Source organism: Macrobrachium nipponense, chromosome 33, assembly GCF_015104395.2.
Source record: "Macrobrachium nipponense isolate FS-2020 chromosome 33, ASM1510439v2, whole genome shotgun sequence".
NCBI lineage: Eukaryota > Metazoa > Arthropoda > Malacostraca > Decapoda > Palaemonidae > Macrobrachium > Macrobrachium nipponense.
Window position 1 is genome coordinate 16,611,673 of NC_087219.1, and position 23,872 is coordinate 16,635,544.

Sequence of the window (23,872 nt, forward strand, 5' to 3'; positions counted from 1 at the left end):
ACATGTAAAGTACTCTTTAACCTGGCTGACAATGTACATAATTAATTACGCACCGTGGAATATCTTGAATGCCAAGTGCAGACTATGCTATAAAGACTATATTACTTATCAGATTCTGTTACATAATTATCAGAAGGCCAGACTTTCAATGGATTTGATCATTTAAGGGACTATAGAACCTGACAAATAATTTGCTGCCTGCATCTGTTGACCTGATACTATGTCAATTTCCATTCTCAAAAAGCAACCAATGTTTTTCTAAACCTTTACTTGAAATCCCTCTCTTTTAGCAATACACAACAAAATGGTAAACAAGCCATGGAATAAGAAACCTTTTGAAAATTCAAAAGAAACATACTTACAGCTTTCTCATTGATCAGGTACTCAAAGGCATCTTTTTCTCTCTTTATATTAGTTAGGTAACTTTGCTCTTCCGTTGTGCCTTTGTACAGCAAGAAATATACACGTGACTGTATGGGGTGGTTCGCTTGCCACACCTAGAAAAAAAAAAGTGGAAAAATGCACTTTACAAATATTTAATGGTAAAACTTTACACATATTTTTATTTTCATAATTACAAACCAAACCAATTCCTTCATTATCTTTTATCATCCATTAAGATAAATTATTATTATTATTATTATTATTATTATTATTATTATTATTATTATTATTATTATTATTATTATTACAGACAGTCCCCGGCTTACGACAGGTTCGGCTTACGACATTCCAAGGTTACAACACTTTTCAATTATATTCGCCAGAAATTATTCTATGTTTACGATACATGTTCTAACACCAATCTGATGGAAGAAATTTGACTCCAAAAATGCAAAATAATCATTATTTGACAGTCCTTTTTAATGAAAAGTGCAGTAAAAATGCAGTTTGCATAGTTTTTAATACACCCAAAGCATTAACAGTAAGGTTTTCTCAGGATTTTTGACGACTTTCCGGCTTATGATGCGTCTCAACAACAAAACCCCCCCATCTTAAGCCGGGGAGTGCCTGTATTTTTTTTCTATCACAGTCATCCTATTCAACAGGGTGGTTTTTATAGTGTGGGGTTCCAGGTTGCATCCTGCCTCCTTAGGAGTCCATCATTTTTCTTAATTAATATGTGCACTGTTCTGCATGAGTTCTGGAGCTACTTCAGCATCTAGTATTTATCGCCATTATTATTATTCTACTGACCAATTCTGTGACATATCTAGAGGAAAAACTGGTTAGATGAAATTTTAAAATTACATATGATTTTGCAACTAATAATCAATTCATTTAAATTGAAAATCTATGGTACCATAGATGAGGCATTGTGAATCACATAGCATCTATATTTCCTCATAAGTTTAAAAGTATACATGAATCTGAGTTACATGGTGGGTGTTATCACATGAATTCTATATGAAAGAACTACTCTGGACTTCCAAAAATTACTCATTCTAGATAGCAATCACATGAATTCTATATGAAAGAAACTACTCTGGACTCCAAAAATATACCAAATTTGTAACTAATTGTATTTTTCATAACTAACAAACCTGAGGTCTTAACATTAGGATTTACTAGCGCCAAGCTGGAAACCGGTAGAATTAAAATTACACTTGTGAGATCCAGGGACTAATGGCATCTATACCAGGTCACGGGGCATGTATACCCAGAATGGCCCGCCCACGGCTACCTGTGACCCATCAGTTATATTTCTAACCCAGTTTAGACTGCTAGAGGGGTGGTCGAGGTGGGCCTTTAACTGTTAAGACCTCAGGTTTGTTAGTTATGAAAAATACAAATTAGTTTACAAATTTGTATTTGTTCATACACGAAACAAACCTTCGGTCTTAACATTAGGATAGACTTACTATTGGAGGGAGGTAAGTCTCTACAACTGACTGGGAGTTTGCCACCTTATCCATTTCCGAATATACAGCGGTCCCGGGTTACGACGGTTCCGGCTTACGACGTTCCGAGGTTACGACGCTTTTTCTTAAATATTTCAATGGAAAAATCCGTCCTGGGTTACGACGCTTGTTCCGAGGTTACGACGCTGACGCTTCCGACGCTCCGAGTTAACGACGCTTTTAAAAAACGCATACTATGATAAAAATCCTTTATAGTTAGCACAGTATATTAATAAAAATAAGTTTCTGGTTAGATTACAACAAAAATTTTGAGATTATGATGATTTTCGACACTTTTTATGTTGTATTTTTCTATGTTTTTTTAGTGACGCCTCATATGCGGAAACTAGTTTCCGAGCGAATGAATACATATAGTTTACATATAACAGTCCAAAAGCGCAAATAATGAAAAAATCATTGCTTGTTTCCAGTAATAATAACAAAAACGAAGTTTCTGGTTAGATTACAACGCAAATTCCAAGTATCCAAAGAGATACATTATCCAGTATTTGATCAGAGAGAGAGAGAGAGAGAGAGAGAGAGAGAGAGAGAGAGAGAGAGAGGAGAGAGAGAGAGTCGGTCTTCGACGCTCCGAGTTAAGGACAGAGAAGTGTTCGTTTCGTTAAAACGGCCTCTGACTCATGCCAGTAAATGTTTTGTTGATACTAATAATATAAGCCTATTTAAAGATACGTTTACTTTAATTAGTCTATATGATACGTAAATAGTAATCAACTGTTCTTGTAGCCTCAATATTTGGCAAAATTGAAGTATCCAAAGAGAGACATTATCCAGTACGTAATTTGATCAGAGAGAGAGAGAGAGAGAGAGAGAGATGAGACAGAGAGAGAGAGAGAGAGAGAAGAAGAGAGAGAGAGAGAGAGAGAGACGCTTTGGCAACAATGGTCTCGGGGGTTTTTATAGCTTCCTTCTGCTTGATGATCGTGGATATTGTAGAAGGATTTCGACCATACTCGTTTGCAAAAATCGACGATACGAACGCCACGTTCATGCTTTGCTATAATTTCATGTTTTGCTTCCATCGAAATCATTTTCTTGGGTTTTTTCTTATCAACCTGCTTTGTCTTTAGCTTTGAGACCCATGGTTAATAATAAAATAGACAAAATAACACGAAAAATAGGCGCAAATACAACGAACTAAACAACGACGTGTTAACATGCAGCACCAACAAACAAACAGACTGAACGCCATTTATCGGTCGCCTATACAACTAACACTCATCGCAAAATCGTATCTCAAATATTTCGTTGTATATCAAAGCTTGTATTTTCGCAAATTTTTCTGTTATATCTCAAAACATTCGTATATTAGGGCAATCGTATGTCAAGTTTCCAATGTAATTTGATCAGAGAGAGAGAGAGAGAGAGAGAGAGAGAGAGAGAGAGAGAGAGAGAGAGAGAGAGAGAGAGAGAGAGAGAGAGACGCTTTGGCAACAATGGTCTCGGGGATTGACGTAACGTTTATTTTCTGAACAGATAGGACAGAGAAGTGTTCGTTTCATTAAACGGCCTCTGACTCATGGCAGGAAATGTTTTGTTGATACTATATATAAGCCTATTTAAAGATATATTTACTTTAATTAGTCTATATGATACGTAAATAGTAATCAGCTGTTCTTGTAGCCCTCAAGATTTTGCAAAATCACTCTAGGTTGTACATAAAACTTCAAGAATGTATGGTCACCAGAGGATTACAATAGTTTTTACCTTCAAGAACAGCATTCTTTTATGAAAATAACTCCAGGTTGTACATAAAACTACAGGAAACAACATGTAGTGTAACCAAAGGATTACAAGTAAGGTTTTTATAACTTTTTATTATTGTTTAAGACATATTTCCAAGCGTCGTTCCGGCTTACGACGATTTTCGGCTTACGACGCGTCTCAAGAACGGAACCCCCGTCGTAACCCGGGGACTGCCTGTATAGGGAAATTCTAAGAGAATGGACAATGAACTAGGACCAAAGATATAGCGGATCTATTGGTTTCCTCCCACTGGGTGTAGATACCATTCTACTGTTTACTCTTGTCCCCTTGCGACTGGATCCACCTTCACCCCTCTTTTCCTTATTATCCAGAGGGGTGTGTTGCTACTGAAAAGTATATCATCAGCTAAGATAGCTTCACAGTATGGCTGACCATCTCACCTGCATCTAGTCCGTTCAGCACATGACGGTACTCTACCTTCATATTGCCCGCCCGTAGTTAAAGGAGTAGGAAGAAAGTAGTAAAGCAAAAAAGACCAGTCATCCATTCATTCTACTTTCATACCTTCATCTTAGACTAGACGCAAACTGACCCGCCAGGGGCACTGGATGAACTACATATAATCACTTGTTGATTGGGCCGCCACCACCGGACCCAAAGGAAAAGGTGTCCAAGGATCTATGGGCAACATAGTTGTTTGGCGCTTCCACACGCCAGCTTTCAGAATTTTATCCACAGACATGTTCTTACTAAATGCCAGGGAAGCACTCACACCCCTGATGTCATGAGCTCTAGCTACCCACCTGGCTATCTGACCCTCTGTCTTCTGCAGTATAAGCATCTCTGATCGTCTCCCTTAACCAAAATGATATGTATCTTGGACACTTCCTTCTTGTTCCGTCCTGTAACTTACGAACAACCTCTGGCATCCCGGCCTGAGGTGCCTTGTTCTCTTTAAGTACTCCCTTAGTGCCCTGACAGGGAACAGGAGCATCTCAGCTTTGTCGTTGTCTACAAAGTCTGCCAAGGAAGGTATGGTAAAGGAGTCGAATCTGCCGTCTACTATTGTTGGATTTTGGGTCTTTGCCACGAATTCTGGACAAACTCACACACCATTGATCTCCAACTCTCGAGTGCTTTATGAGATATGAGAGGCCATGTAGCTCCCCCACCCTTTTGGTTGAAGCCAGGGCCAATAAGAAGACTGTCTTCAGGGTCAGGCTCCTATCCGTGGACTGCCTTAGTGGTTCGTAGGGGGTTTTGTCAGACTACTCAGTACCTTGGTCAGATCCCAATCTGGGGCTTTTAGCTCCTTGGTGGGCATGACTGTTCAAAGCTCCTTACAGACCTTTACCTTACAGACCTTACATCTTGTTCGGGTTGCCCCAGGTCCCTCATGTGAGGCACCTCTAATGTCTACCAGAGAGTTGCTAGTACATCTTCCGGTATATTTGCATCTTCCAATCTTGGATGGTCTGGGATGCAGTTTAGATATTTGTCGAGCTTATTCTTAAACACATCTACGCTCACTCCTGATATATTCCTCAGATGAGCTGGCAACGCATTGAATAGACGCTGCATTATCGATGCTGGTGCGTAGTGGATTAATGTCCTGTGTGCTTTCCTTATTTTTCCTGGTATAGTTTTGGGCACTATTAATCTACCTCTGCTTGCTCTTTCTGATATTTTTAGTTCCATGATATTTTTCTGCTATTCCTTCTATCTGTTTCCATGCCTGAATTATCATGTAGCGTTCTCTTCTCCTTTCTAGACTATATAATTTTAAGAATTGTAGTCTTTCCCAGTAGTCTAGGTCCTTAACTTCTTCTATTCTAGCTGTAAAGGACCTTTGTACACTCTCTATTTGTGCAATATCCTTTTGATAGTGTGGGTACCATATCATATTGCAATATTCAAGTGGACTACGAACATATGTTTTTTATAAAGCATAATCATGTTTTCAGCTTTTCTTGTTTTGAAGTGCCGTAAACAACATTCCCATTTTTGCTTTACATTTTGCCAACAGAGTTGCTATTTGATCATTGCATAACATGTTCCTATTCATCATACACCAAGGTCTTTAACTGCTTCCTTATTTTGTGATGGTCTCATTATTAGGTCCCTTATATGCATATAGCTTTCTTTCTCTGTCTCCATAATTTATTGATTCAAATTTATCAGAGTTAAATACCATCCTACTTTACTCTGCCCAATCATATACTTTGTTAAGGTCTCTTTGTAGAGCGTTCTATCTTCATCACAAGTAATTTCTCTACTTATTCTGTGTTTCATCTGCGAAACTACTCACTACCGAATCCTTCACATTATTGTCTATGTCTTCAATCATAATAACAAACAGTATTGGTTCAGCTACACCGTACCTTGCGGCACACCGGATATTACCTTGACTTCATCCGATTTCTCGTCGTTTGCAATAACTATCTGTTTTCTGTTGTGTAAAAATTCTTTTCAACCATCTTCCTACTTTATCCACGATATTGTGTTTCTAATTTTCTTCGCTAATATATTATGGTCTACTTTATCAAAAGCTTTTGCAAAAGTCTAAATAAACCACATCTGTTTCATTTCCGCTTTTCATATTTTTGAATATGTTCTCACGGTGGACTAACAGTTGGGTTTGTGTACTTTTTCCGGTACGAAACCATGTTGTCACCTTTATTAAACAAATTATTTTTTATTAAATGTTTCATAATATTTTTCTTCATTACCCTTTCATACACTTTCATAATATGTGATGTTAGACTCACAGGCCTATAATTACTTGCCTCTAGTCTTGATCCACTTTTGAAAGTAGGGGTAATATATGCTAATTTGTGCTCATCATAAATCTTGCCTGTATCTACACTTTGTCTTAATAATATTGCAAGTGGCTTTGCGATAGAATGAACTACTTTCTTTAACAAAATAGCAGGAATTCCATCAGGCCCTGCAGCAGCTCCATTTTTAATTTCATTAATAGCCTGCACAATATCAGCTTCATAATATCTATGTCAGCTAAATATTCAACTATTTCATCCCTTACTTCTATATCATTATCTTCATTATCTATTCTAGGGGTGAATTCTCTCTTATATCGTTCTGCCAGTATGTTGCAAATTTCCTTTTTTTCATTCGTTAATCTCCCTTCAATTCTCAGAGGGCCTATTTCTATTCTTCTTTTATTCATCTTCTTCGCATATGAGTATAATAGCTTGGGGTTTTGCTTGATATTTAATAGGGTTTTTTCTTCCAAGTCCCGTTTTTCATTTTCTTTTTGATTGTATAATCTTTTGTTCTGCATTTTCTATCTTACTTTTTAGTTCTATAACTTTCCATGCATTTTTTCTTTTGCAAGACCTTTTTTCCACTTTCTGATTTCTGGAACAAGATCCTTCTGTCTCTTGGTATGCATGAATGATGTTTACTTTTCTTCTTCGGTATATATTTTTCCCACTATTTTCTCCAATATTTTTTATATAATATCTCCGTATTTACCCTTATGGTCATCACTTACGAAAATGTATCCCAACTTTGTTTAATTCTTCATTAATTTCTGGACCATTTTATATTTTTTACTGTAGAAGTTGTATTTTCCATATCCTTCCCACTTTTTCATTTCTTGCTTATCTCTATTTTCACTTGCTTTGGAATGAACTGTTAATTCTATGACATTATGGTCTGAATATTCGCATTATAAACTATTATTTCTTTAACATAATTCATTCTCGTTCACAAAATGCTAGGTCTAAGTATTTTCCTTCTTGTTGGCAGGTGATTTATTTGTTGAATGTTGTATTCTAGTAGCATATCTAATAGCTTTTCAAATGCCTGCTTATCTTCTGCACTACTATTACTCTCTTTTTTATATGTATAAGTACAACCACAACTCCTATTCGTTCTTTCCATTCTACGAAAGGAAAGTTGAAGTCACCAGATAGGAGAATGTCCAGTCCTTGTGATTTCTACATATCATCCAATTTTCAATATTAAGTCAGCTTTAGTATTAGGAGGTCTATATTACTAGTCATCAATTTTCAGATTCAAATTCTCTACCGCTATTAGTTCACATTCTGAGTTACTATATTTCTCATATATTTTTCCGTTGTTTTTTGTCTTTCCCATATATTGCGGTTCCCCTTGATTTCTATTTTTTCTATCTGATCTATAAGTTTGGAACCCTTTTATTTGATCATCATTCCCAGTCTCTTGGGAATACCAGGTTTCACTTATATTCATTATATCTATTTTCTTTTCATTTTGGGTTAGTTCTTCTAAAGTACTCTATTTTTCTTTTGAGTTACTCGTAACTAAACCCTGCGCATTCATCACTATGATGGTTTGCGTGTTTTCTCCTTCATTTAATACTGGTAGTAATAAGGATTTTCCCATGTCTCTTTCCTGTTCTGGAATGTTGTTCTTTTTTTCATTTCCAGAAATTCTGACATTAAAAAATCCAACTTTTTCCATAATATTTGATCTTCCTTCATCATAATTATTCATTTTGTGTCTGAATCTGCAATTTTCTCCGTTTCTGCAATATCCTCTTGCATAAATAAATACAGTTATTATCTCTTGAGTAGAATTTCGGAGCTGATGCTTTGAAATTTTTTGCTGACACCCTCTGCATATCTCTATTGGTGGTTTGCTTTTCTCTTTTACCTGATATTCTTGATTTCTCTCTTTATTTGTTTCTTTCTTATTTTGATTTTATTACTTGGTTGGTTATTTATTTGATTATGATTCATGGCTACAGGGTGCATATATTTGCATTTTTGTCGAACTTACATCCTTTCCTTCTTTTAGGTTTTACATATTTTTGGATGCCAATCTCTGCAATCATCCCCATATCCATCTAAGTATGCACATTTACCATATATTTCATAGTTTTGACATATCTTAGGATGTTTGTAGTAACATCTTTCTCCAAATCTGCAATTCCCTCTTTTCAAAAGGTTGCAGATTTTTGTCTTTCTTGTCTATTTTTTTTTTTCCTCTTTCCCGTCATTGTATAGATCTGGGTAGAGCCTCTTCGGGATTTGCTTTTCTGTTGTCATATCGTAATTTATTTCTTCGTAGGTATGCTGCTTTATTGCCTCATATGTAGTATCAATGAGTATCTCTGCATCCATACTTTTATCTTGTTCTTTGTTTTCCTTATTTTTTTCTGTCATTTCATTTTTGTTTACTTCTCTTTCCGCCGTTTTCCTCTTCTTCTTTTTCTTCTTCTTCTTCCTTCTTCCTCTCTTCTTCATCCTCAACTATTTGTACATTCAATCTTGATTTTAATAACATTGGTCTCCATGATAGACATGTTGAACAAAAAATTCTTGTATCTTTTCTCAAATCTTGTATTACCTCAGCACACTGTGGATGGGTCGGAATGTTGCATACAGCACATTTTCTGATTAGGTTTTGTGGATTGACTATGCTATACCAAACCTTACACAGTTTGCATGCTTTTGGCATTCTTTTTCCTAATGCATCAATTAGGATATTCACAAGATTCACCTTATTCATTTTCTTTGTCGGAATATGTTGGTTTATGTATATTTTCTTTATGAGTCTCTTGACCACTTGGATTTTATTTGGCCAACTCCCATGAAGACGATATGTTCCACTCCTTTCATTCGTAAGACTGAGGCTAGAGCAGCCCTGTACCCCTTCACTGCAGATACAGACATATGTTTTTCTGTTCTGAGATATCATCAGAAAGTCTGCTAACTGCTGAATAGTGTACCGAGTGGAGACACGTTCCCTCTACGACACCAATCACAGTATGCTGACCCCACTACTTTCCTTGGTATACTGTCGCAGATGATTTTCTGATATTACCTGCCATCTGAGTTTTTTTTTGCTGCCTTCTGTGAAAACCCTCGCTCTCGGAGGAGATACTTGACAGTCTCCACCCGTGAAGCGATAGGGACTCACCGACTGGTGGTACCTCTCCACGTGAGGCTGACACAGAAGGTTGCTCCATGGAGGTAACTCTCTTGGCACATCTACTAGGAGTTCCAGTAGGTCTGGAAACCACTCTGCTTTCGGCCATAACGGGGCTACCAGGGTCATCTTGAGGTTCTGAGACCGATTACCCTGTTCAGAACCTGACGGATTAGACAAAATGGAGGAAATGCGTACACGTCCGATTGCCCGGGGTGTTGTAGCGCATCTTCTGCTACTGCCTCTGCGTCCGGGACTACTGAAACAATACACTTCCAACTTTTTGTTGTACCTGGTTGCGAATAGGTCTATGATCGGTCCTTCCCACAACATGAGCATCCTGTCCACTACCTGTTGGTGTAGGGACCACTCCGTTCCCAGAATCTGATCCCTGCGGCTCAACTTGTCGGCCACTATGTTTTCTTTTTTTTCCCGGAATATACCTGGCCTTGATGTCTACCAGGTTCTCTATAGCCCACTGGTGAAGTTGAACTGTCATCACATGTAACTGCCGAGAAACTAGGCCTCCTTGCTTGTTTATATAAGCTACTACTGTGGTGTGTCTGACATCAATACCACTGAGTGTCCCTTTACTCTCTCCCTGAATTCTTGTAGAGCCAGGAAAGCTGCTTTCAACTCCAGCACGTTTATATGGAGTTCTCTGTCCTTGCAACTCCATTTTGCTGACACCATCAACTCCTCCATATGGGCTCCCCAGCCTTCTAGTGACGCATCCGAGAACAGCAAGAGGTCCGGGGAGGATTGTTGAAGGGGGACACCCACTGCCAGATTGTCGTCGTCCACCCACCACAGCAAGTCTTTCCTCACTTCTGCCGACAAGGGAATTTGCTCGTACGGGTGATCTACTGTTGGTGACCACCAAAACTCCTTCATCCTCCATTGTAGGGACCGAAGGTGTAGCCTTCCTTGTGGTACTAGCTTCTCCAGGGAGGTTAGGATTCCCAGCACCACCTGCCACTGTCTTGCTGGCTGTGTCTGCTTTCCCAGAAAGGCATTCACCACTTGTTTGCATTTCTCTACTCTTTGGTCTGTCGGGAATACTTTGGCTTGTGTTGTGTCTATCACCATTCCCAGATATTCCAAACGTTGACTTGGATCCAGCTGCAACTTCTGCTGATTCACCACAATACCTAGCTGTGACAAAGCTGCAGGAGGGCTGCCCTGTCCCTGAGTAATTTATCCCTGGACTTTGCTATCACCCAGCCAATCGTCCAGATATCTTATTAGCCTGATCCCCTGAGCATGCGCCCACGCCGACACAGGGTGAACACTCTTGTAAAAACTTGAGGAGACGTTGTCAATCCGAAGCACAGGACCTTGAATTCGAAAGCTTTCCCTGCAAGACTGAAGCGGAGAAATTTCCTTGAAGACTGATGGACTGGTATCTGAAAGTATGCGTCCTTTAGATCGACTGTCAGCATAAAGTCTCCGATTCTGACTGCTTGTAGAACCGTTTTCGGAGTTTCCATCTTGAAACTGGTTTTCCTTATAAACAGATTCAGCGTTGACAGGTCCATTACTGTCCTCCACCCACCGTTGGCTTTGCGTACCAGGAAAATCCTGCTGTAGAAGCCTTTTGTCGGACTGCATACTTGTTGCACAGCTCCTTTTTCCATCATCTTCTTCACTTCGTCCTGCAGAATAGTGGCCTTCTGAGATTTGTGGGCATAAGTGACGTGGGGTAATGGTTGATCTGTCAGGGGCGGGGTTACCTCGAACGGAATCAAATACCCGATCCTGAGAACATCCACCACCCACTGCTCTGCCCCTAGTTCCTGCCACACCTTCCAGTGATTTGCCAGGCAACCCCCCCCCCCACTGGTGTGGCCGAGTGATGGGAGGCGCCCATCCTATCTTCTTGAGCCTCTCCCTCTTCCCCTATTGCCCCTTCCTCGTTGTTTCTATTGTGAAAGGGCCGATGAGTTATCCTCTTGGGGAAGCGGGTCTTGTGACTCTATTAGGGATCTATGTCTCACTGTCTTCTTTCGTTGAGACATCTGCTGTTGTCTTCCCTCCAAAGGAGTAGTTTGACTGTTAGACGTTTTCCTAACTGCCTGTTGCACCAACCTATCGTTAGTGTCCATCCTTCTTCTATCTATCGCCTCTTCCAGTATGACCTCTGGCAACAGTAGTTGCGATTCCAAGATATCCCCATTCCTCATTGCTAACAGGGAAATCCAAAATCACCCATTGCGGCTTAGTCTAGCCAATGCTGCATCTCTCCTCATTAGCAGGATATTTGCCCAAACATTGGCACTTACGTTTGTCGGGTACGCAATCGCCTGGACCCTGACTGTAGTAATCTAATGAACAATGGGTCATCCACTACTTTCCTTGTTGCTTCCGAGGATGCAATTTTCGCCACTGCTGTTGACCAAAGGTCTAACCAGGAAGCAGCCTGAAAGACAGAAGAAGCTGTTGCTTCTAATGTAGCAGCCTCTTGGTACGTCATCGAAGGGCACCTCCATTTTAAACCTGATCCAAGGTTAATCCAGGCCTTAACCTTACAACATTAGGGTTCATTTGTCTAGACAGCAAAGGACCTTCGGTGTCGTATAATATTTCCTTTGCTTTATCATTGGAGGGGGAATAAATTTAAATGATCTATTAGATCTTAAGGAATTATCCCTCCCTGCAATCTTTGCGTTTACGTGTTGCAAGACGATTCCGCATGACTCGAACAAGGCAATTCATACGACACCTTGGTATCCCTCTTTAGTCCAAACGCCATGTCAATTCCAGGAGGAAGCATACCGGCCGTGTTTCTGTCTTCTCCGAAAGGCTATTGAATTGACGAATCAAATCAATAACCTCTGCATACGAGGCCAGAAACTCTTGGTTTTCTCCTTCCTCCGGCTCTAGTGTACCACTCTCCGTCACGAGGGATGTTGTCTCGCCTCTATCTTCTGACAGACGGCCCGGAATTCCACGGCCGCCTGCCCCTACCGGCGCGGTGTCTTTGATCTTTGCTGGCCGCTGTTGGCTTGATCCCGGATAGTCAGCAGGGGAACGAGAACGTCTCACTCTTTCTCTGCTCACGGATCTAGAGCGAGAATCTCGTCTAGATCTCCAAGATGAAGGCTCCCTTAAGACAGAGGTAAGTTCGTCTCTATTAGCATTGCATTGTTTTCGAGCGTCGGCGAGCCCGGCCTCGACTTTCTATCCAGACGGACACTGCCTTCCACGAACGTATCCGCCGAGGTTGCCAACTCTCTATTTTTCGTACTTTTAATAGGAGCCTTATCGTCCTTCGTACGTATTGTTTTGAACGGCCTTACGGGCGAAACTGGGACCTGCATTCCATCTCTGCTGACACCTTTTTCGCCGCCAACGTCGATTTTACCAGAGGTATCGCAGTTTTGCGATCCGAACTGGCAACTCCGCCTCGGCCGCTAGCTCGCCGGCCGTCACCTCTCTCGCTTGTTCGGACTCTTGCGAACGGCTTCGTCTGCCAACCTTGTGCTTAATAGCCACTGATTTTCCGACCTTCTTGCTGACTTGGAAATGACAGTCTTGGTCCGAAGAAGAGGAAGAATTGATTCTTCTCCTCTTGGCCCGAGGATCCACCAGGAACTCCCAAATCCTCCTCCAACGCTTGACTGGCGCTCGCTGTGACGTTATCGGACTTAGCGATGACGCCGAACTAGAGGAAGAAGACGAAGAAGGCGAATCACACTTTTTCTTTTTGTCTCTCTTATTCATTCTCTCCTCTATATCCTGTAATTTCTGCATTACAGTTTGCATTGACTGGGTCAGAAGGCGTATTAGCGTCTGGGTGCAGCGAAAAAGGGCGAGAATCGGTCTGTGACGTCATCACGCCTGCCATCTCAGAGTGTGACGTATGTTTGACGTCATCCCTCTCGTAGGGAGAGACTGAGAGGTTTCTGCTGGCAACCGCACGTTTGCTGCCAAACTACCTCCCACGTTCTGCATCGCTGTAAATACTGAGTGGGATGGTGAAGCCGCGGCATAATTCCATAAATTGCAAGCCCGGGGGATGAGGAACATTCAGCGCTGCCGGACCCTGCTGGAACCGTGACGTCATATAATGCGCAAGCAGACCATCCAAGGTTGGTACGCCCTGGTAGGCCTAGCGCTGACCACGTACCATCTAACCTATGCGCTTGAGTAGCAGGAGCCTGGAACAAAGATGGCGGATCTCCCCCTCTACTTTCTGGGAACAAAGGAGAGTGCAAATTATTCATAAAATTACCCAAGGCCCCTCCTGACGTTTCCGATACAGAACCGCTAGGAGAAACCGAAGGGGTATGAGACAATTCAAAAGCAGGTGGAGAAACATATGGAGCAGCCTGGTTTATTACCGATACAAAAGAAGCCGGTAAGGTTTGGTCATCCAAAGATGGCGTCACCCCCTTCCTTTTGTATTGGCTTTCCCATAGAACTTCTTTTTCCACTGTTCCACCGACCAACCGCGACAAACAGAACACGGATTAGTAACCGTACATACGTTTTCCCTGCACCTACTAACACGTTGATGAGGATCCGTCGACACCGAAGTTAGGAACCTAGAACATGAAAGCCACTGACTCCTGGGCATTTCCTGTCTCCTCTTCGAAGCAGTAGACGATCCCGATGTTGAGGCAAAATTCTCCATCATACCACGTATACACTCTTACCACACACTGATCACACTGGAGAAAGAAAAGGAATGAAAAATAAGAAATGAAATGGATAAAGAACGGGCAAACTGAAAAAAACCGGCTTTAAATGAGATAGACAGTAACACGTCTTATCTTAAAGGCGGTAGGAAAATAACTGATGGGTCACAGGTAGCCGTGGCATTCTGGGTATACATGCCCCGTGACCTGGTATAGATGCCATTAGTCTCTGGATCTCACCAAGTGTAATTTTAATTTCTACCGGTTTCCAGCTTGGCGCTAGTAAATCCTAATGTTAAGACCGAAGGTTTGTTTCGTGTATGAACAAATTACTCATTCTAGATAGCAGTCTCTGAAACTAAAAGAGCACAGAGATTCTTTTAACAAAAGCCTGTTACCCACCAAGCCTTCATTACAGTGTGTGACTTACTAATCTAATTTGAGGCTTCTCAGGATATTTTCTGATCAAAGACTATTCACAGTTGTAAAATAAAAGGAATGGATACAGTACCTCTACTTCTCTTATGAAGGTTATATCCATATCATACATAATGATATATTTTGGCTGAACTTCCTCTAATAGTTTTGGCATCATGAATGGGTCTGATCCATCCTAAAAGGAAAAAGATAATGTTACATAGTTTTAACATTAAGTAGTCGACTGAACATAACTATGAATTAATTAAATGTAAAATATGAACTAATATTTATGGAATTTCATTTTCATATATGATTTTTATTCAGTGATGGTAAAAATGACACTAAAACCTTACCCTTGTTGGTCTAACCAAGATCAGGGGAGATTCCAAGAGTCTTTGTTTGATCGCTTCCTCTTCACTTTTTTCCTCGGCTCCATCCTCATCCTGGTCCAATCCGACAAAGTCGTATCTTTTGGCAATCTGAGTCAATGTTATCTCGGTCGGGTCCTCAACTTTAGTTTTCTTGCCCTTCCTCCCCAGATCTTTTGGTTCACGTGGCTGGCCATCACCCTCGTCGGCCTTTCTCTTTACGGCTGCTTTTTTCCCTTTCACGTTATTCTTTTTGTTTTTAACCTCTGGCTCTTTCTCAAATCCTTTTGGTGGATTGAGTCCTAACTTTGCTCCCAAGGTGTTGTAAAATATCCGTTTTAAGACGGTCTGAGCTCCATCCACCAAATACTACCCAAAGAAAAATAAAATGATTACCTATCATTAATACAAGCTGTTAGAAAAAAATGCAGTCTTTGCAAAACTTTAAGCGATCTGATGTTCAAATTAATTTCACTACTATGAGATTCAGGGTCTCTGTAACACGGTTTTTCAGACTTTGCTCCTTATCAAAGCATCGGATGTAGCTGAAAGTTGACATATGTATATTTTACAACCACACATTTTGTCAGCATTATCAATAACCTAAACCCGATAGTTTAAATTTTTATAGAGTAAAAATGATCTAGCCGACGCCATGGCCAATGATTACGAGACAAGAGTCGAAAAACATTCATTACGTAAGCAAGGTAAACAAGCACCTTTTGACTAAATGTTGCCCCGCCCATCCACCAGACAGAAATTCCATCGGCTCTGAAACCCAAAGACTTTATGAATGGCGGAACGATACATAGATGTGGGTGGGGTATCAGTGCTAGCTTAGTAATACTACTGTAGCAGTAGTGCCGCAACAGTATAGGATCATTTAGCACTTCTTACTACTCGAGAAATTAGTTTTTATAGCCAGGAGTTAAATTTTCTAATCCAACAATGCCATGATAGCCTTCAGTGTTATCCTGAATTATAACGAGGCCAAAGTGGGTGGAGCCTCATGGAGTCACCATTCTGACGATAATTATTGGTGAAGGTTTAAAGCCAATATACGGTACCGGCTATTTTTTTCCAGTAAATAGGTAGATAGCCAATAAATAAAAATTGCTTGACATTTGGATATAGCAGTTATCAAATCAAGCTTGTCTACTATTTCTTTTTGATTAATTACCAACTATTCCCTACATCTTGTCAATCTGATTGTGACCTATAAAGTAGACTGTAATTTCTTGGAAACTTATTTTGGGAGTTAGACTAATAATCAAATTGTTTTGTATTTATTAACATATTTTGTTGGTTTGTTCATTATGACAATTATCAGTGGAGAGGTTACAGAGTTCATGAAGGTGTACTACTTTGCTTGTATTTAAATTTGTATGTTTCATTGTTTGCCAGAGGTGGTAGCCTTCGTTACGTAAAGCCAATCATCCATCGAGAAAGAGGGAAGAAATGCTGTCATAAGTTACGTTACGAGTGCGTTCGAACCTTTTCTCTGAGTAAGTTGGCTCGTCTTCAAAAAAGGTCACTTTTACATTATAAGTACCAAATTTATTCAACCTACGTAGTGCAGAATACACTCAAAATTTATGTGTTGATATAATATGTATTCTGAATAAGCGTTATATTTATGAAATGCATAGATACAAAGTTTATTGGCGAAAAAACCGTGTTACAGAAGCCCTGAATCTCATAGTAGTAAACTACAATACTATTTGTACATCTACAAACCATATTTGTGAATCCCAACATTTTCCTATCCACCTAAATGATATTTTGTCTCATTTTTTCATCTATTGGTCTAAAACAAATTTGAGTCTAATTCTTTCATCACAAGAAATCCTGGTTTCATGATATACAATGTGCCAAGCTCATGATATAATTAGCTTCACAAAATTTAAAAAAAAAACTTTCAAATCCATCAGTGACAGACACCCACAGGTTAAGCATAACAACATCAGAAGCAGCTTTCATACCTGTTTTAACTGCTGAGCGGTGCGGTCATCATGAGTGACTACAAGACATTTCTCCAAGTGTTTGCTTTCCTCAGCTTCCTCCCTTATTTCTGCCAGCACCTCTGACAATGCCACCCACTTTGGGTTTACCTCTAACTTCGGCTCTGAAAATCACACAAGACTTCAGATAGGTAGCCACAGATAATGACAATATACAGGTAGTCCCCGGTTAACAATGGGGTTTCCGTTCCTAACCAAGCGCCGCTAGCCAAAAATTGCCGATAATTATGGTAATAAATGGCATTTACAATGTCGTAAGCACAAATAAACCACTTATTGGCACACTGTTAACCGCTTATCAGCAGCGACGAACTGCTTACCGACACCAATAAACTGCCCACTGATGCCAATAAACCACTTAAAAAGGCAAATATCGCTAACGTCGGCAAAAATCTGGTTAACATCAATAGCTAAGTGCAATATAACTGTAATGCTATTAACTGAGAGCCCCAGTAAGTGAGGACTGCCTGTAATTATAACTACATGAGTATTTCTTGGTCTTTGGTGAAGAAAATCATGGAGAAAGGGGTTACAACTAAGAAATAGACCTAAAGGAATCCGAGCAGAAATTTCATAGGATAAAAAGAGAGTAACAAAACTTTTATCACATCTAACCTTTTAAGGGGAAAGTCTGTCAAAAAGCTGATGAGGACAATAAGAGGATGCTTAATTCTTAAAATAGACATAAAACAGAAAACCTTGCCTAGTAATTGCATCTTTTGTTTATTTAAGTTGCCCTCAGCGGCCAACTTCGTTGGGCTGGCTGTTGTATTCCCAAATACCCGCTCCTTTGCACTAACAAAGAGTGATTCAGCAGAACCCAGCAACATCCATCCGGAGCTCTGAATTGCCTTTTCAGTGGTCCTTAAAGAGCTTACTAAGTTGTAGAATGTGACGCAGTCATACTGTGTAAGGTATCTGTGAACAGTTTACATATAAATTAGTGGCAGGTTAAATCAATAACTACTACAGTCGACCCTGCTATTCGCGGATTGTTCTATGAACATTTATCCATTCACTAAAAAATATTCACAAATTACTGTATTTTCAAATCCTTTTCGTGACTAAATACACTTTTTGTGATAAAACTATTAAAATACTAAGGCATGTATAAACATTTTTATGATTCTTTTTACTATCAAAATAGGCAGTTCTAAGCATTTTTAGAGGGGTTTTAAATATTTGTGGATTTTAGCTATTCATGGGGAGTCTGGTACCCATCCCTTGCAAATAGGGGGTCTACTGTAGTATTACCATATAAAAAAATATTTAAAATTATCCTCACTACATCATTTGATAGTCACACTAAATCATTTGATACAGTCACAGTGACAATGTAAAGATTACAAAATTATTCTGCCATTTTCACCTCAACTTAAACCATTAAATACACTTGCATGATCTCATTCTGTATTTACTCATCCCAAACTCTAACATTCTGTTCAGATTTATTGATGGGAAAAAATATGCTTTAGGAAGTATACTTCTATGCCTCCATTACTTAAATAAACACTTCAATCCAAAGTTATTTGACACTACAATACTACCTGTTACCATTTCTGGTGCCTTGGCAAATATTTGGACAACTTTATCAACATCTTTACTGTATTTTTCCCATTTTTACATTTCAACATCTTGCAATTAAGTTGTCTTAACAACAGCCATACAATTTCTTGAAAATCAACAAGAATAACAAAAATCATTCAGACTTACATCAACACTGTTCGAAGCACCTTCAGATCAGCAATGAGTGTCCTTGTTCTTGATGAGAGTTGATGCCAAATTGGGTCTAACTGAATCTTCAACATTTTTTCAAATGATCTTGATATTGCATTCTCCGCAGTAAATTCTTCCGTATCAATTTTGTTGTTGGAAAGACGTAATTCCTATGGAGAAGAGGATATTTATACTCATCTAGGGACATATCAATTCTGAATTACAAAATCAACTGCCATTACATACAGCAACAAGAAATGTAATGTCTAAAGAGAAAACTACCTCATTTTAACTTATCCTTTTAATAAAACACTATGATGTAGTTAAAAAAAATTCATGTCCCTATATAAGATGTATCATATTTTGGTCATCAGTAGTGAAAGCTATTTACAACCTATAACTATAAATTGATAAATGACTGTAAACATTTTTAATAAACAAATTATGAATATTATTAGTATTCAGGCTGAAGAGGCCAATTGATCAAGTTGGCGAAAGCTTTCTGTACTAGTATATACTGAGCAATATACATGCATACTATTGCAAACTATTTTTTCACTTACAATCATGAGAAAGCGATATCAAATATGACATTTTTATAATAAAATAAAGTTTTATATATACTAATTAACAATTAATTACATAATTAATAATTTTCCACTCGGCAGCAAAAAGAATTCAAATTTTGTGGGAACCCTTCGATAGCTCAGTGAAGGCACGAGATAGTATACATAACTGCAGATTTGTGTCTACATTATTATTATTATTATTATTATTATTATTATTATTATTATTATAGAGGATTAGTTTACCCAGACCTCTAACCCTAATAATTATTATTACATAATAATAATTCAATACTCACACTGATTTATTTCAACACTTCACAAGTCATACCCAAAAGATGGTTCCTACATGACTTCAACACTTCACAGGTCTTACCCAAAAGATGGTTCTTACATGACAAGTGAAAATACAAACAATGTCATGTTAAAGACACTGGACAGCAAGGTGAGAGAAGATCAAAGGGGAAGGATAAAACAAAAAAGGTGGAAATAAATGCAGAAGGGGTTCAAAAAGAATGAGCAAAAAGCCTTAGGAATCCACAAGGCACTACGTATGTGGTCATATCCACCAAAAGGACCAAAATTCTGTGAATCCCCTAAAGAGAGTAGTACAGTACACAAAAATGATATTGTTATAATACAATAAAGTTTCATACATACTTACCTGGCAGATATATACATAGCTAAGACTACGCTAAGCATTTCCGTCGTCCTCGACAGAAATTCAAATTTCGCGCCACTCGCTACAGGTAGGTCAGGTGATCTACCGGCCTGCCCTGGGCGGCAGGACTAGGAACCAATCCCGTTTTCTACTCATATATTTTCTCTTCCACCTGTCTCCTTGCGGGGAGGCTGGGTGGGCCCTAATCGTATATATCTGCCAGGTAAGTATGTATGAAACTTTATTGTATTATAACAATATCATTTTCATACAATCAACTTACCTGTCCAGATATATACATAGCTGATTGGCACCCTTCGGTGGAGGGTAAGAGACAGCTACTACTAGAATAGACAGGTAAACAACATCTGTTGTAGGTATAAATAAAAACCTTGGTTCCTACCTGATAGGTGGTAGACTTCGTGGGTGTTTTCCCCGTAGTCTGCATCACCTCAAGAAACTTTAGCGAGATATGTGATCTATGGCCAAGAATTCTTGTGGGTCTGCCGAAGGGGTCTTATCCACTTACTCGGCAGAGCCTGAAAGGACTTTGTCAATGGGTGCTGATCCACTTACATGACAACACACCTTATTAAGGAGCAAACAATCAATCCCGACCACCTGATCCTAACCACCATGTTAGTATTAAAAATTGCTCAGAGTTATCCCCAACTCTTCGCAACAACCGTAACTCAAACCACAACGCACAAGCACACAATAATTTAAAAAAAAAAATTTTCTATTACAAGATATCACAAGAGTTCCTTACTGAACTGAAGTGAGTGGCCGCTTGTGCGACAACTGCACTTGTTCAGCAGAAAGTCTAGAACATATCTATATTTAAGGATTGTTGTAAGCTCCTGTACCCAGGATTGTGCCCGCAGACACAAAAGGACCTAATGAAAAACATTTTTCATAGGTCACACGCACGTCCTTCAAATAGTGAGCCGCAAACACAGAATTACATCTCCAATATGTCGCTTCCAAGATATTCTTCAGCGACATATTTCTCTGAAAAGAGAGAGACGTTGCCACTGCTCTCACTTCATGAGCTCTTACTCTCAGGAGTTTTAAGGAATCGTCCGTGCAAGCCTTATGAGCGTCCATAATTACGTTCCTGACAAAAAAGGCTAATGCATTCTTAGACATAGGTCTTGATGGATCCTTCACTGAGCACCACAGGCCTTGTCTAGAACCTCTCAACTGTTCCTTTTTCTTTAAGTAAAACTTTAATGCCCTTACTGGGCAAAGAGACCTCTCCGGTTCCCTGCCGACGAGACCCGATAATCCTTTTACTTCGAAGTTTCTCGGCCAGGGTTTCGAAGGATTTTCATTCTTCGCTAAGAATAATTCCTTGAAGGAACAGATGGCTGAATCTATCTTGAACCCGACTTTGTCACTAAGGGCGTGCAGTTCGCTAACCCTTTTTGCCGTTGCCAGTGACAAAAGGAATAAACATTTTCTCGTTATATCACGAAACGAGGCCAAATGTAGGGGTTCAAATCTCTCTGAAGCCAAGAACTTCAGTACTACGTCTAGATTCCAGTTAGGGGGAGAAGTCATTCTAGACTTCTTGGTCTCAAACGACCTAATCAGATCATGCAGATCCTTATTGTTTCCCAAATCTAGGCCTCTATTTCTAAAGACGGCCGATAGCATACTTCTATAGCCCTTTATCGTGGCTACGGAGAGCTGCGACTCTTCCCTCAGAAATAACAGAAAATCCGCTATTTCTGCTACAGAGGTACTGGAGGAGGACAACTTCTTTGACTTACACCACCTTCTAAAAACTTCCCACTTGGATTGGTAAACCCGGATAGTGGAAGTTCTCCGGGCTCTAGCGATCGAGCTTGCTGCTTTTCTAGAAAAGCCTCTCGCTCTGACAAGTCTTTCGATAGTCGAAAGGCAGTCAGAGCGAGAGCGGGGAGGTTTTGATGAAACCTCTCGAAGTGTGGTTGTCTGAGAAGATCCCTCCTTTGTGGAAGGGATCTGGGAAAGTCTACTATCCACTCCAGTAACTCTTGGCGAAACCATTCTTGAGCTGGCCAAAAGGGGGCTATCAGGGTCATTCTTGTCCCCTTTGAAGTCACAAACTTCCTGAGTACTTGCCCCAGAATCTTGAATGGGGGAAATGCGTAAACGTCTACCTGAGACCAATCTAGTAGGAAGGCGTCTACTGCTAGAGCTCTGGGATCTTCTACCACTGAACAGAAGACTTCCAGTCTCCTCGAGAGGAAGTGCAAAGAGGTCGACATGAGGAGTTCCCCAAAGAGACCAGAGCTTGAGGCAAACTTCTGAGTGGAGGGTCCACTCGGTATGAAGGACCTGGTTCCTCCTGCTCAGCCTGTCCGCTCGTACGTTCCTTACTCCCTGAACGAACCTCGTCAAGAGAGAGATGTTCCTCTGGGATGTCCACAACAGAAGTTTTCTCGTGAGTTCGTAAAGGGCATACGAGTGAGTACCTCCTTGCTTCCGAATGTATGCCAGAGCGGTTGTATTGTCCGCATTCACTTGAACTATTTTGTTGCAAACTAACGGTTCGAAGCTCTTTAGAGCTAGGTGTACAGCTAGCAGTTCTTTGCAGTTTATGTGCCAGGACACTTGAAGAGCATTCCAAGTGCCTGACACTTCTCTCTTTCCCAAAGTTGCTCCCCAACCTTTTTCCGACGCGTCGGAAAACAATACAAGGTTTGGGCTCTGTATCTCCAGGGAAGTACCTTTGTTTTCCCTGAGTGGGAGTAACCACCATTCTAGATGTCGTTTTATCAGATCTGGAATGGGAAAAAAGTCCGAGAGAAGTCCTGTCTTCATGTTCCACGAACTTCTGAGGAAGAACTGAAGAGGACGGAGATGAAGTCTTCCTAGGTGAAAGAACTGTTCGAGCGAGGAAAGGGTCCCTAACAGGCTCAAACCATTCCCTCGCCGACGTCCGTTCCTTCCTTAGGAAGAGAGAGACGTTTTTCTAAACCTCTCGCTAGTCTCTCTTGAGAAGGAAATACTCGAAACCCCAAGAATCCATCTGAATCCCCAGATAGACCAAGTTCTGGCTGGGGATCAGTTGGGACTTCTCGAGGTTCACGAGTAATCCTAAAGTCTTTATAAGGTTTAGTGTCACGTTCAGGTCCTCCAAACACTGTTCCTCTGACTTTGCTCTGATAAGCCAGTCGTCTAGATAAAGAGAAATACTGATTCCTTTCAGATGAAGCCATCTCGCCACATTTTTCAAAAGGTTCGTGAAAACCTGAGGCGCCGTCGACAGGCCGAAGCACAAGGCTCTGAATTGGAAGATCCTTCCCCCCGTCATGAAACGGAGGTACTTCTTCGACGAAGGGTGGATCGGGACGTGAAAATAAGCGTCCTGGAGATCCAGAGACACCATCCAATCTCCTTGGCGAAGAGCTGCCAGGACTGAAGCAGAGGTTTCCATGGAGAACTTCTGTTTTTGAACAAACTTGTTCAGAGCGCTGACATCCAGAACTGGTCTCCATCCCCCCGAGGCTTTCGCAACCAAGAAAAGACGATTGTAAAACCCCGGGGAGCTTTGATCCAGCACAAGTTCTATAGCTCTCTTGTCCCACATCTGATCCACCATTTGTTGAAGAGTATCTTTCAACACAGGGTCCTTGTAATTGGCGGACAATTCCCTCGGTGTTGACGTCAGGGGAGGATTGTCCAGGAAAGGAATGAGATATCCCTTCTGAAGAACCGACATCGACCAAGGATCTGTGTCGATGCGAGTCCAGGCTTCCGCAAATCCCCCCCCGGAGCCTGGCACCTACTGGTGTTTGGAGGAGCGCCACTTCACTTTCCCCTTTTAAAGGGGCGGAACGAGGCTCGACCCTCTCTTCCCGGTCGTTTTCCTTTTAGCGGTAACTCTTCCGAAGCTGAATCTGAATGTACGGCCAGTGAGGGTC

The 23,872-nt window shown here is 40.4% G+C and overlaps 1 protein-coding gene across 1 annotated transcript in view; it reads right to left on the minus strand.

Annotated features, from left to right (window-relative positions):
* Positions 1-362: 362 nt before the first annotated feature.
* LOC135202973 (DNA repair endonuclease XPF-like) overlaps positions 363-23,872 on the minus strand; it is a gene marked incomplete at its 3' end in the record, with an annotated part of 53,550 nt that continues 30,040 nt past the window's right edge. The window contains 6 exon segments of the mRNA XM_064232485.1: positions 363-497; positions 14,718-14,819; positions 14,980-15,363; positions 16,977-17,119; positions 17,719-17,933; positions 18,729-18,901. Coding sequence (XP_064088555.1) covers positions 363-497; positions 14,718-14,819; positions 14,980-15,363; positions 16,977-17,119; positions 17,719-17,933; positions 18,729-18,901 — 1,152 coding nt within the window.